The sequence below is a fragment of the Dendrobium catenatum genome, unplaced genomic scaffold (genome assembly GCF_001605985.2).
Source record: "Dendrobium catenatum unplaced genomic scaffold, ASM160598v2 fragScaff_scaffold_1024, whole genome shotgun sequence".
In the NCBI taxonomy this organism is placed as follows: domain Eukaryota; kingdom Viridiplantae; phylum Streptophyta; class Magnoliopsida; order Asparagales; family Orchidaceae; genus Dendrobium; species Dendrobium catenatum.
In genome coordinates this window covers 465,561-481,264 of record NW_021319486.1, presented here as the reverse complement: position 1 = coordinate 481,264, position 15,704 = coordinate 465,561, and the positions used below count along the sequence as shown (strand labels likewise).

General features: G+C 33.4%; 1 protein-coding gene across 1 annotated transcript; it reads right to left on the bottom strand.

Annotated features, from left to right (window-relative positions):
• Window positions 1-2,070: 2,070 nt before the first annotated feature.
• LOC110116754 lies at window positions 2,071-12,407 on the bottom strand. Its single transcript, XM_028698000.1, is given in 16 exon segments — window positions 2,071-2,421; window positions 2,504-2,853; window positions 2,940-3,095; window positions 3,194-3,363; window positions 3,590-3,748; window positions 3,852-4,049; window positions 4,147-4,266; window positions 4,337-4,456; window positions 9,921-10,126; window positions 10,210-10,559; window positions 10,646-10,801; window positions 10,914-11,090; window positions 11,322-11,476; window positions 11,580-11,777; window positions 11,872-11,991; window positions 12,062-12,407. Coding segments are annotated over 16 exon segments (3,006 nt in total). The 5' UTR covers window positions 12,251-12,407; the 3' UTR covers window positions 2,071-2,239.
• Between the last annotated feature and the right edge of the window lie 3,297 nt (window positions 12,408-15,704).

Here is a 15,704-nt window from a genome sequence, read left to right as displayed (position 1 = left end):
TAAAGCCTTTAAAGATAGAAGATGAGATATAAGAAGTCCTACTCCTTGATGAGTTATTATTAAGCTGAGACATTCAATTGAAGAATGATTGACTGTGGAGAAAAAAACAAACCCCTTTTATGAGGCACCAAGGTATTATACAAAATCAACAAGAAGGGTTAAGTGGCATTTACGACAAAGTGTTATGCATGTGAAAAAAGAATATAGATGTTTCCTCTCCTCCCACTTGATCACTAGAAATGAATTATTGATAGTCTCCCAGGACAGGAGCATTATTGCCGAGAGAAACTACATTAAAGAAGTACCTCAAGTAGAAGTGTCGAGATATTCCCAAGAGTAATATGTCTAGCACTGAGACAGAACCACAACCCAAAGAAGATTGAGATGAGTTTCCTTTAGGATCAAGAAGTGCACTGATAATTATGATACCTTGGTATAGTACTTTACGATTGAGATGCCATATCGCATAACTTTGTCATTTATAGGCATGATTTTTTTTAACAAGTCTATTGTATGAATCACGTGTCATGCCAAATTAAATGTCGTCCATGCTTTAACAAACTTTACTTTTATATAAAGTGAACTAAAATAGGAGCATATATTATTATATGGCATATGATAGGCATCTTTTTAATTGGGAGTGTCTTGAGAGAGATCTTGGAATCAAAGATTGAGAGAGAAAATGGATTCAAGGAAGTTTTTCTTACTCTTTGTATGTAATTAAATTTTCTCCATTTATGAAATAGCATGATTAGTTTTTTGTTGCATGTATAATCTATATTATATCATATTTCATATCGTGCAACCTCCTTTACCCAATCACTAATATAACTTTGTTTTTTCTTTACCTAATAGTTCTTCTTAATTTAAAAAATCTTCAAAACAATTTGAAAAAATAATTTTTTTTTTTTATGTTTTATATTATACTGATAAACTAACTAGAAATATTATTGTAGAAATCACTGTAATTGTAATAATGTACCACCATTATGGCTGCTTGGGTGCATCTTTGTACTGGACTAGCACAAGGGAAGTCTAATCAACCTCATTATCACTATTTGTTGTACTTCATAGTCATTAAATTTCAACAAAGATTTTTATTTATGATTTTCTTAAGCGCAGAATAAAAAATAATTAGGTTTTGTTTGTAATCTGCTAGGATGCAAAATTAGGAAGTGTAAGCATTGATATCTTAATAGTGATTGAATTAATAAAGTTTCAACTTTGAATCAAAATTTTAGAGAAACAAGAATTAAATAATTTCAAGCATTGCAAAAAAGATACAAATACTTGTGTAATGATATAGCAAGGAGCAATTCTTTTAATTTTCCGTGACATATATGAAAAAAGGGCAAGACCTAAAATGAATTATTGATCTAAAGATGAACAAGACTTGGAAAATATTTTTAGTTCCTAAACATCTAAATCGCGTCAATATTTTTGTTGACCCTTTAAACAATTTTATTGAAGACTATGTTCGTAAACAATAATCTCATAATTCAATCGTAAATTTGGCCATCAAATTTAGGCTTTCATTAACGACAATCTCAAAGACATTGTTAATAGTACTAATGTTTGAGTTGAGGGCCTCTACTTGTATGTTTATCATCGTCAAGGGCATGTAGTCCAATGTGAATCGCAAAGATAACATGGCTTGATTTTTCACTCTTTGATGGACTATTTGGTTAGTGGAAAAAAATACTCTCAATATAGTTGCATTTTTGTCCAACATATATCTTAAAGAAGTTACTCGTTTTTTCAGTCATATATCTCACAAAAATAATAAACTACCTCTCATCGAAGCACTAAAAAAATAGTTCATGTGGGCTAGGTAAACCTCTTATTATTTCATTCTTTTACTTCCCAAAAAGAAAACTATATTGAGTTAATGTCCTCTTTTAATTACCTTCTAGCTCTTTGACTTGAGCATTAGAGAGTCACCTCGCAAACAAAATCATTTAATTTGCATACCTATTGTTATATTTGATTATATGCACATCATGATATCACATATGAAAATTCCGCCGGTAATGGGTGATTTTCCTGTCAAATTTGAATATAAATCTTGGCACATTCAATTATTGTTACACTTTTAAGGTCAAAATCAAAGTTTATTTCCCAAATTTAACAAGCGTGTGATAAGACTTTTAGGAAATATGGATTTTGTATTACAAGCTTTAATCTTATTGATGTTGCTCACTTTTCAATAGCCCACTATCTTCAATAAATGTTTAATATTTTATAAAGTTATGTATCCATTTTTTATCATCCATTCTAGGCTCCAGTGAATTTCAACATTCTTTAGAGTCCAATAAGACCACCCAAATGTTGCCTTTCCATACACTTCAAGTTGAGCTGCCCCAAATCTCTTATAATCATCTTTGGATGCATCACTCAAATCCATTTCATCCACCCATTCCCCTGCATCATTGAATCATGATTGATTGTTATCATAAAAATACATCAAATATAATGAAAATGTTAAAAAACTTATTATGCTTACCAATAAAGATAAGAGGACCATTGGGAACCGTTAAAGATTTAATAGTAGAAGCACGATATTTTTTCACATAGTCTATGTTTTGCTGCACTGTCATGTCCTCAAAAAGTGTTGAGAATAAGTTGTAGTAATGAACATCAATGACTGATCCAGAGAAGCTACTCGCAAATTGGATGAGCTCAGTAGGATTTCTGATTGATAAACGGTTTGACATGATCACATACACATCGGAGTACTTCCTCACTGTGTCATAACCAGCCTTATAATACTTCTCAAGGCGATTAAGTGTGACTCCAGGAGCCAGTGGCTCATTCAATAACTCAATTGCATAAAGGCCTGTTCTATTTGCATACCTATGCAAGATTATGTGATATGGGTATTTGTAAAGCATAATGTAAAAGAATTAATGTCTCATGGATCAAGATTCGAATCATACTACCTCGATGTGAGGAAGTCGATCACGGCAACTGTTTCTTTGATGTTATCGTCTGTCTTGCCCCACGACAGTGTTCCATCTCTTGTTCCGCCATGGTCCCACACATTTTGTGATCCAGGCGCAGCTTGTAGATTTATGATCACCTTTATGTTGTACTCCCTACAATGTAAATCCACATTTTAATGTAAGAGACACTTTCATATGTGATTGAGATACTTTCTTATAGATTTAGAAATAAAAAAACACTATATGCTTACTCTGCCCAAGAGAAGGCATTGTCTAATGCTTGCAAGGATCCACCAACAAAAGGATGAGGTGGGTTTTGATCAAATAGTATCCACCACCCAACTGGAATCCTCACTGCATTCAAACCATTTTCTGACATGAACTTAAAGTCATCTTCCACAATGAAGTTATTCCAATGATTCTGCAAACCCCAACAACCATTTAATTAGTATTATTATTGCATCATATTTCCACGACTAATAAAACAACAAAATGAAGTCTTAATCCCACTATGTGGTCGGCTACATCATTTCTCTCCATTGTATCCTATTAAGACTCAAATTCTCATTTAAATCTAAAAAAATGAATCATTTCTGATGCTTTCTAATCAAATCTTTGTATGTAATAAAAAATTATATTGCTCTCACCATCATTGCAGATGGGGCCTTGTCAGGTCCATAGCCATTAGTGACCTGAAATTCTCCTAGGAGCTGTCTCACATTAGTCAATAAAAAAATGGAAGGATCATCATCTCCCCAATTAGTATCCTCCGAATAGTCAGCTGTCACCAACCCTTCTGGCTTGACCTAACTTACCCATCATTAAAACATTCAAGGAGTTAGAACTTCAGGATAAAAAATAAGATGACTCCCATTAGAATCATTCTCAACTATCTATGCAAACAAACACCTCCAAAAAAGAACCATTGGGCGCTCTGATGCGTATTCGATTAGGATCATCATCATTCCTCACAATCTCAAATGTATGTGAAGAATCTGAGTCACTAGATGAGGTTGAAGTGGCCACCAAATTGTCCTGATCATCTAGCCCCAAGAATTGCCAATTGAAAACCCTAAACTGGAACGTTGTTTCGGTGATCCTCCACAACTAAATAGTATTTCTATTTATCAGTTCATGATTGAGTTTGATTCATATAATCTGAATTACTTATAAGAAGACAAAAGACAGAATACAAGCTATATACGTTGAATGTCTCCCATCCAGAAGCCGATGACTGGCTTGCAAGGATTGCCGATCCTCCACCATTGTTGGCTGAGAGGTAATTGTTCTTCGTGACTGACTTGAGCTGGATCTGAGTACCATCCTGAAATTAACATAAGAATGTTAGTTGTAAGTAAGAAGATAGAAAAAAATAAGCAGTAATTGTTCTTTACCAATAGATCCTTATTCGCAGGAATTTCATCAAATAGGTAGGGTGTGATCCAGCCCTCGGTGACAAGCCAGCCACCAAGATTGACGGCCTTGATTGGGGTGGGGGAAGGATTAGGAGCTGCCTTTGCAGACTGGGAGATGAGAATTAAGCATGAGAGGAGGAGAACGAGAGCTGGCAAATGGCTTTCCATGGCAAGTAGATCTCTTGCTATTAGATTGCAGAATCACTAATCAGGACTAATAAAGAATTTGATGGGATCTCTTGCTAAGAAAAATGCTTTTATAGTTGTTAATAAATGCGACCTCGTCAAAGTTTTTTTAACAATAGATGACTTGAAAACGGCATAAATAGGAGGGCTCGGGCTTCAGCTGAAAAGGAATATATAAATAAATTATATATAAATATATTCATCTTGTTATTAAAAATTATTTCTAAAGATGCATAAATTTTGATAAAATCAAATTATTATTTTTTAAAGAATTTGCTTATTCCGCTTTGGACATTTTCAATAAAAAACTCATTATATTACTTGATTTCTTTTTTAAAAATCTCTATAAAAACATTTTTTGAAACTTTTCTCTGCTGTTCGGTTAGTTTGATTCAGTGACCTTCATTTTTAGCAAATTTAGACTTCATTTGGGACGATTTTTTTCTGCTTTTTAAAGGAGCTTTCTAGTATAACAATTTTGATTTGTGTACTAAAAGTTGTTTTATGAAGCAATAAAAAAACCATCCCAAAAGAAGCCTTACTATTCATTGAAAAATGATTGTTAATTTCTTTCACAATTTATTTGAATCACATATATTTAATTTGAGACAACTTTAGATCAATATTTTTTTTAAAAGAAATTTAAAAAAAAAACTCTGCTTAAAAGGTAAGCATTTATTTTTTATAGTTATATTTATTTTATATAGTCAATGCTTACCTTTTTTTTTTCAGAGAATTGGAGCTACATGACTCTTTAAAGACAAGTGGCAATGTTACTGGACGGCCCAATAGATTAATGTTTGCCCTTATTAACATCTTTTGCTAAAAATATTATTTTGATATATTTTAATAATAAATTTTAGTTGTTTTGTGGTTAGATCAGATGTATTCACCATTCCACAATAAGGCCAAAAATAAGTTGTAGCTAATGAACCATTCCAAATTTTGAGAATTGACCATTTCTCTTCATCAAAGGAAATATACAATAGCTATTGTTGACTAATGCAACGTTTCATTTGGGAAGGCTTTTTTACTTTTTTTTAAGCAATTTTCTAGTATAAAATTTATTATGCTAGAAAATTGCTTTAAAAAGTATTAAAAAAATCATCCCAAATAAAACTTTAGGCTTCATTTAGAACGGTTTTCTTATTGCTTTTAAAGCAGCTTTGTAGTAAAAAAATTTTAGTTCTAAAAAGTTTTATATTAAAAAATTATTTTAGAAAGAACTATGAAAGTTATCCCAAATAAAATCTTAATCTTTAAAACTCGACTTGTTGATCTAATATTACTCGGCAGAGAAACTATTAACTCTTATTTTGGGAAAAGAAATATGCATTTTTATGGGATTTGGCCAAATGCCTATGTCTCATAACCCTTTTTGAGTTATTTTTCATTTACCTCAAAAACTAAATCAAATGACCTCTTATTCAGGATCCGTTAGTTGTATATCGATTATGCATGTCTCTAGGGTCAACCCTATAAATTTGAGTCTAATCTGAGCCCTATAACCCTAAAAATTGAATTAATTTCCAAAGATTGGAAAATCTTCAAATATCTATAGCACATGTCACTGCACTGTGCATCTTGTGGAATTTGATCTTGAGAACCTTCCCAAAACCCTTAAACATGTTCATAACCTATATTATGATATCTTAAACACAAAACTGCATTTTGGTGGATACTGGTTGACCACAATTGACCATGGGCCTACTAAATCCCAAAATCCTTAAGGGAAAAATCAATCATTCCCCTAAACCTAAATATGGCTTATTCAAAATAGCCTTTGAAACCTCTAGTAGTGCATTCTAAATATTTTTTTGAGTGTACTAAACCAAAATCTAAGTCTTGGTTTGACCTGGTTGGCCAAGTCAACTATGATTGACCAAAATACATCTTAAGGACCCAAATATACATTTCATGCAATGAGACCTCACCATTGCATGAGACCGCGTCCATTGGGTAAAAAATGTCATTTTAAATTAACTTGTTGAACCTAACGCCAAACCTTAGTTTCACCTGGTTAACCAAAATCAACCATACACATCACTAAAATTAAATTCAATGCTTCATGAACCACCAAACCAAATTGAATATTCAAAATTATTTTATTATATATTCTAAGAATGTCCAACATTTTCGTAAGTTAAACCATCATTAATTTTACTTGGTCAATCCATCATGTGGGGTCAAATTCGTGCTTGTACCTAAATTTCTAATCCAAATACCCAAACATTGGGTTCAAACCCCTTGGAGTCTCCCACTACACTATACATGACCTTCTCAACCTCCATTCCAGTCAACAATGACTGGTCAACAAGTGAATGGAAGCCCAAAATTAGTTGAAATGGGTCAAAATGGATGAAAATGAGTAAACCCCATTAACCCCCATTCCCTCAAGATTTTCCTTGCTTAAAATACTTAAATCAACCCTAAAACCCTTATAAGCAGTCCTCTAACTAAGCTTAATCCTTTTATCCATATGGGGTAAGGTGTGGTCCCCCCCTCCCCTCTCATGAGCTCAACAACTTTGAAAGTTTGTTAGGGATGTTAAGCCCTTAAGAACTAGCCCGAGGCTAACCAAGAGGAGGGGGACCCCGGGGGACAACAAGGGGGGGGGGGGGGGGGGGGGGGTGAATTAGTATTTTTTAAAAAATATTTCTTAGGTAAAGCACAACATTAAACCCAAAACAATTCACCACAAGAGTAGCGGTTTCGGAAATTAAATGCGGAAGTAAAACAAAGAAAGATCACACCGAATTTATAGTGGTTCGATCAAACATTGACCTACGTCCACTCCTCGGAGGTACCCTCCGAGTATTGCACTAACTAAGTGTCTCTCCTTTAGCTCCCACATCTAGGCGGAGAAGCCTTTACTATAGACTCCTTTTCACTAACCCCGGTGTGGCAGAGAACCGACTCCTTTTGGTTCCTCCTGAAGCGGGCAGAGAACCTGGACCTTTTGTTAAAGTAGACCTCCCAAGAACATCCCAAGGGCGAAGGACGAAGAACAGAGACGGTGACATGGAACCTTGCTTTGAGCAACCTTTGTGAACCCTCTCATAAACTCCCCCTCATAAATTCCTCTCTCTCTCTCTCTCTCTCTCTCTCTCTTGAAAGTTTGTTAGGGATGTTAAGCCCTATAGAACTGGCCTGAGGCTAACCAAGAGAGGGGGGGTGAATTGGTATTTAAAATTTTCTTTAAGCAAAAAGAACGATTATCACAAACCAAATCATCACAAAAACATTATGATTCTATAGATATTTATAGTTGAAGGAAGTTCTATTGTGTTGAAAGTATCGGGAGTCATAAGGGCCTGAATTTTTTATACGTGTTAAGCATTTGAGAGTCATAAAAGCTTTTTTTTTATATGCTAGCACAGAAGATTCATAAGGGTAAAGGGAATCTATTACTTTCTATTTTGATATTTAAACTATTGTTTAATTTCAATGCAAAGTCTGCTTTATTTGAATTATCTGCAAGATATACTCTGTCCAGTATAATGCTTTATTATAAGTTGCTCTTAAATTCATTTAGTATGCAACAATTTATAGCCATGATTTCTTTTAATAAGTCTATGATATGAATCACATGCCATGCTGAATTAAACGTCACCCATGCTTTAACAAACTTTTCTTTTTTATATAAAGTGAACTAAAATAGAAGCAGTGATTATTATATGACATGTGTTAGACATCGTTTTAATAAGGAGTGTCTATTGTGTCTTTAGTCTTAAGACTTGAGAGATATCTTGGATTCGAAGATTGAGAGAGAGAATGGATTCAAGGAAAATTTTCTTACTCTTTGTATATAATTAAAATTTCTCCATTTATAAAATTGAATGATTAGTTTTTTGTTGCATGTATAATCTATATTATATCATATTTCATATTATGCAACCTCCTTTATCCAATCATTAATATAACTTTGTTTTTGCTTTAAATAATAGTTCTTCTTTATTTTTAAAATTTTTCTTAATAATTTGAAAAAGTAAAAATTTTCAAATTTTTTTGGATATTATATATTATACTGATAAACTAACTAGAAATATTATTGTATAAATCATTGTAATTGCAATAATGTACCATCATTATAATTGCTTGGCCTTGCCTTTGTACTGGACTAGCACAAGGGAAGTCTAATCAGCCTCATTATCACTATTTGTTGTTCTTCAAAGTCATTAAATTTCAACAAAGATTTTTATTTATGATTTTGCTAAGCGCGGAATAAAAATAATTAGGTTTGTGTATAATCTCCTGGGATGCAAAATGATGGAGTGCCTGCATTGATACCTTAATAGTGATTAAACTAAGAAAGTTTCAAATTTTAAAGAAACAAGAATTAAATAATTTCAAGCATTGCAAAAAAGATGCAAATAGTTATGTATTGATATAGCAAGGAGCAATTCTTTTAATTTTGCATGAAAGATATAAAAAAAGTGAAAGACATAAAATGAGTTATTGATCTAAAGATGAAGAAGATTAGGACATTCTTTTTAGTTCCTAAACATCTCAATCAAGTCAAGATTTTTGTTATCCCTTTAAACAATATTATTGATGACAATGTTTGTCAACAATAATATCATAATTCCATCATCAATTTGGCCATCAAATTTAGGCTTTCATTAATAATAACATCAAAGACATTGTTAATAGCACTAATCTTGGGGTTTAGGGCCTCTACTTTTATGTTTATCAACGTCAAGGGCATGCAATCCAATGTGATTCACAAAGATGACATGGCTTGATTTTTCACAATTTCATGGACTAGTTGGCTAATGGAAAACAATACCCTCAATTTAGGTGCATTTTTGTCCAACATATATCTTAGAGAAGTTATTCATTTTTACAGTCGTATATATAAAAAAAGTAATAAACTGCCTTTCATCGAAGTACTCATAAATACTTCAAGTGGGCTAAGTAAACCTCTTATTCTTTCATTACTTTTACTTCCCAAATAGAAAACTATATTGAGTTGATGTCCCCTTTTAATTTTCCTTCTAGCTCATTAACATGAGCATTACAGAGTCATCTCGTGAACAAAATCATTTAATTTGCTTACCTATTGTTCTATTTGATTATATACACATCATGATATCAGGCATGATTAATCTACCTAATCTCTAATATTATTGGAAACCATTTTTGAGATACAATAGTTAACAATCTTATGGAGGGATGACAACAAACCATTATAGCCAAAATTCAATATAAAACTTTGAATATAAATCTTGACAAATTCAATTATTGTTACATTTTATGGTCAAAATCGAAGTTTATTTCCCAAATTTAATAAGCGTGTGATATAACTCTTAGGAAATATGCATTTTGTATTACAAGCTTTAATCTTATTGATGTAGATCACTTTTCAATAGCCCACTATCTTCAATAAATGTTTAATATTTTATAAAGTTATGTATCCATTTTTTATCATCCATTCTAGGCTCCAGTGATTTCTAACATTCTTTAGAGTCCAATAAGACCACCCAAATGTCGCCATCCCATACACTTCAAGTTGCGCTGCCCCAAATCTTTGATAATCATCTTTGGATGCAACAATTACATCAATGTCATCCACCCATTCCCCTGCATCAATGAATTATGATTTATTTTTATGATAAAAAATACATCAAATGTATTGAAAATGTTAAAAAAATTATGATGCTTACCAATAAAGATAAGAGGACCATTGGAAATTGTTAATGATTTAATAGTAGAAGCACGATATTTTTTAATATAGTTGATGTTTTGCTGCACTGTCATGTCCTCAAAAACCTTTGAGAACATATTGTAGTAATGGACATCAATAACTGATCCAGAGAAGCCACTCGCAAATCGGATGAGCTCAGTTGGATTTCTGGTCAATAAACGGTTTGACATGATCACATACACATCAGAGTACTTCCTCACCGTGTCATAACCAACCTTATAATACTTCTTAAGGCGATCAATTGTGACTCCAGGAGCCAATGGCTCATTCATTAACTCAATTGCATAAAGCCCTGTTCTATTTGCATACCTGTGCAAGATTGAGTGATATGGGTATTTGTAAAGCATAATGAAAAACAAATAATGCATCATGGATCAAGATTCAAATCATACTACCTCGACGTGAGGAAGTCGATCACGGCAACTGTTTCTTTGATGGTATCATCTGTCTTGCCCCATAACTGTGTTCCATCTCTTGTTCCGCTATGTTCCCACCCATTTTGCGATCCAGGTGCAGCATGTAAATCTATGATCACCTTTATGTTATACTCCCTACAATGTAAATCCACGTTATAATGTAAGAGGGACATTCATATGTGATTGAGATACTTTCTTTCTGGTTTAGAAATTAAAAAAAAAAAACACACACACACTATATGCTTACTCTGCCCAAGAGAAGGCATTGTCTAATGCTTGCAAGGATCCACCAACAAAAGGATGAGGTGGGTTTTGATCAAATCGTATCCACCACCCAACTGGAATCCTCACTGCATTCAAACCATTTTCTGACATGAACTTAAAGTCATCTTCCACTATGAAGTTATTCCAATGATTTTGCAAACCCCAACAACCATTTGATTAGTATTATTATTGCATCATATTTCCACGTCTAATACAACAACAAAATCAAGTCTTAGTCCCACTGTGTGGTCGACTACATTAATCATTTTTCTCCATTATATTCTGTTAAGACTCAAATTCTTATTTAAATCTAATAAAAATGAATCATTTCTATACTTTCTAATCAAGCCTTTTGATGTAATAAACATATTATAATGATCTCACCATCATTACAGATGGGGCCTTGTCAGCTCCATAGCCATTAGTGACCTGAAATTCTCCAGCTTGGATCTGCCTCACATTAGTCAATAAAAAAATGGAAGGATCATCATCTCCCCAATTAGTATCCTCCGAATAGTCTGCTGTCACCAACCCTTCTGGCTTGACCTAATTTACCGATCATTAAAACATTCAAGGAATTAGAACTTCAGAATAAAAAGTAAGATGATTCCCATTACAATCAATCTCAAGAATCTATGCAAACAAACACCTCCAAAAAAGAACCATTGGGCGCTCTGATGCGTATTCGATTAGGATCGTCATCATTCCTCACAATCTCAAATGTATGTGAAGAATCTGAGTCACAAGATGAGGTTGAAGTCGCCACCAAATTGTCCTGATCATCTAGCCCCAAGAATCGCCAATTGAAAATCCTAAACTGGAACGTTGTTTCGGTGATCCTCCACAACTAAATAGCATTTCTATTTATCAGTTCATGATTGAGTTTGATTCATATAATATGAATTACATATAAGACAAAAGACATAATACAAGCTATATACTTTGAATGTCTCCGACCCAGAAGCCGATGACTGGCTTGCAAGGATTGCCGATCCTCCACTATTATTGGCTGAGAGGTAATTGTTCTTAGTGACTGACTTGAGCTGGATCTGAGTACCATCCTGAAATTAACATTATAATGTTAGCTGTAAGTAAGAAGATTGAAAAAAATAAGCAGTAATTGTTCATTACCAATAGATCCTTATTGACAGGAATTTCATCAAATAGGTTGGGTGTGATCCAGCCCTCGGTGACAAGCCACCCACCAAGATTGACGGCCTTGATTGGGGTGGGTGAAGGATTAGGAGCTGCCTTTGCAGACTGGGAGATGAGAACTAAGCTCGAGAGGAGGAGAACGAGAACTGTCAATTGGCTTTCCATGGCAAGTAGATCTCTTGCTATTAGATTCCAGAATCAATAATCAGGACTAATGAAGGATTTGATGGGATCTCTTGCAAAGAAGAATGCTTATATAGTTGTTAAAAAATGCGTCCTCGTCAAAGTTTTGTTAACAATAGATGACTTGAAAACGGAATAAAAAAGGCTTTATAAACATCTTTGGCTAACCAAAAAAAACAAAAGAATTGAAGCTACATGACTCTTTAAAGACAAGTGGCAATGTTACTGGACTGCCCAATAGATTAATGTTTTCCCTTATAAACATCTTTGGCTAAAAGTATTATTTTGATGTTTTTTAATAATAAAATTTTAGTTGTTTTTTTGGTTAGATAAGCTGTATTCTCCATTCCACAATAAGACCAAAAATAAGTTGTAAAAAATGGCTTAATTTTATCACAACTTTAGAATAAGGAGAGATTAACAGTTATTTTACGGTTTTTTTTTCTTAACAGTTGTTCCACTAATTTGTAAAATTTAAATAATGCGCTAATATTAATCTTTAATCATGAAAGTATTATCTTCAAGCCAGAATTAAATTAATTTATTAATGAGAGAGAGAGAGAGAGAGAAGGTGAGGCTAAAAATGGCATGGTGCAATAAAATATAAGTTTACTATTTTATTAACTGGAGCCCCGCTAATGAACTATTCCAAATTTTGATAATGGACCATTTATGTTCATCAAATGAAATATACAATAGCTAGACTTGACTAATGCATAACTGTTTGGTTTCATTTGAAACTATTTTTAAATTGATTTTTAAAGCAATTTTCTAGTACAAAAATTTAAACGAAATTTTAGCTTCATTTAGGAACTTTTAGTTCTAAAATTTTTTATGCTAAAAATTTATTTTTAGAAAGAAGTATGAAAGTTATCCCAAATAAAATCTTAATCTTAATAACATGATCTAATATTGCTTGGCAGAAACAATTAACTCGTAATTTCCGGAAAAGAAATATACAACTTTATGGGATTAGGCTGAATATAAGATATTAATTTGTAACTACTTGATTCTAACGGCCTCCTCCCTATTTTTGGCAATTTAGTTTGATTAGGTTTTTAATTCTCTTGAATGGGGCCCATTGGGGCTTCAAGATCAGAAGATGAAAATAAAAGGAATGAATAAAATTATTCTTAAGATCTCATATTCATAGATAGAGTGAATGATATAGTCTTAAAATCGAGAAATATGATTGATGGACATGACTTAGTGATGTCTACAATTGTGTGATATCATTTAGATAAAAATGCTTTAATGTTATGGCATCAAAATTTATTTCTTATGATATCTCTATAAGTGAAGAAAATTAGGTAAGAGAATTTTTTGAAAGAAAATGTTGAGTGCCAAATCATCACTTTAATATAGGCGGGTTTCACTCCTAAAATCTTGTTAATAACTTTTAAATAATCACCTCCCACTACGTGGGCTATATGAATCATTTTTTCTGTATTGTGCCGTAGAGTTAAGTTCTCATTTAATTCTAATAAATAATATTATTTCTAATATTTTGTAATGAAATCTTAGGTCTGCATCTATCTTTCTTAACATAGGTCTAATCTAATACATTTACTCTCCTAACTGGGTCAACGGAAGGTTGTTGACCTCATTCTTGCACGAGGTTCACCAATCAAAAGCAAATCCAAAACAAATATCAAATCCAAAATCTAAAACATAAAATCAAAGCCAAAAGTCTATGTCTCAAAATCTTTTTTGAGTAATTTTTCAATCACTTAAAAAAAAATGACCTCTAATTCACGACCCGTCAATTGTATATTGATTAGAAATGTCTCTAGGGTCACCCCTCAAAATTTGAGGCCAATATGAGTCCTCTAACCTCAAAAGCTAAATTGATTTCTAAAGGCTGCAAAATTTTTAAATATTTACAACTCAAGTCACTGAATTGTGCACCTATTGTAGTTTTTCCTTCATAACCTTCCCAAAAGCCTTAAACATTTTCATAACCATTGTTATGACATGTTAAACACAAAACTGCATTTTGGTGAACCCTGATTGGCCATAGTTAGCCATGCATGGGCCCACTAAACCCCATAATCCTTAACGGAAAAATCAATCCTTCCCTTAAATTTCAATATTGTGTTGCGAATCTGGATTCAAGAATTATAATTTTGATGATAGCAAACTATTCTTACACTTCTGCTTTTTCTACGACTGTCTTACCTACTAATTATTCAGGTCCACAAGATCAAATTGTAAATCAAACCTGCTCAAGATTGGGTAGATTAGGACTGAATCAGTTTGTAATGTACGTCAAGTATCTTTTTCCTTTTATTGGGTCAATTGTAACAATGTGGGTCCCGATGCTAGGTAACCTTACACACACACACACACTCGGGAGAAAATTTCTATCTATTTTTAGAGTTTTCTACTTTTTATCACATCGTTTGGGACGATCCAAAATCGTCCTGGACGATCAATCAAAAATAAAAACCCTTATTAGGGCTACCTCGTTAAGGCAGCCACAATTAAGCAAATCATCCTGGATGATATTTGCATCGTCCAGGACGATAAGCTCAAATAAAAAAGAATCATCCACCATAACATTTTAGGCATGTTTTATTTTTGGACATCGTCCAGGATATCCAGGACATCATCCTAGACGATGCAGTGTAGTTATGCCTTAATTAGTGTAATAATTTAAGAAAGCAATTAATGTTTGATTGCACGATCATATTATCCTGGACGATCGTAGGATCGATCGGGATGACCAGTTAAATGAACCTTAATATCTTGTTGGACGACCAGAATAAAGTTCTGGACAATGTATATTATTTTTACACTAATTATCTGAGATGATCCCAAATCGTCCTAGATGATCCGTTATTTTTCCATCATCTCGACATGCAATTAGGGCGATGTTCTCGACAATATTTATTATTTTGAACAAATCGGCCTAGAAAATCATCAAATCATCTGAGAATATCATTTTACTTTTCCTTCGTCGAGATATATATTCAGTGCGATTTTCTGAATGATACTCATCGATTTGAACTATTCATCCAGGACGATATGAATATTGTCATGGATGATAAAGTCGGTTTGTTATAATTAAGAGTGAATTTGGAGCTCTTCTATTTAAGACATCTTGTTTATCCAAGATAGCATCTTTTGCTGCTATATTGACCTGAGAGAGCCAAATGGAGAGGGAGAGTAAGGGAGAGAGAGAGAGAGAGAGAGTGGATCTTGTGAGGGGGAGTTTGTGAGGGGTTTCATAAAGGATGCTCCAAGCAAGGATTCGAGTCGTCTGCTCGGGTCGTTGTCCCTAGTTCCTTGGAGATTTGAGAGAGGTCTACTTCAGCAACTGATCAAGGTTCTCTGCCATCTAGGAGAAAGCGAAAGGAGTTGGGTTCTCTGCCTACTTCAGGAGAAAGCAAAAAGAGTTAGGTTCTCTTCCTCACCAGTGTCGATGGAAAGGAAG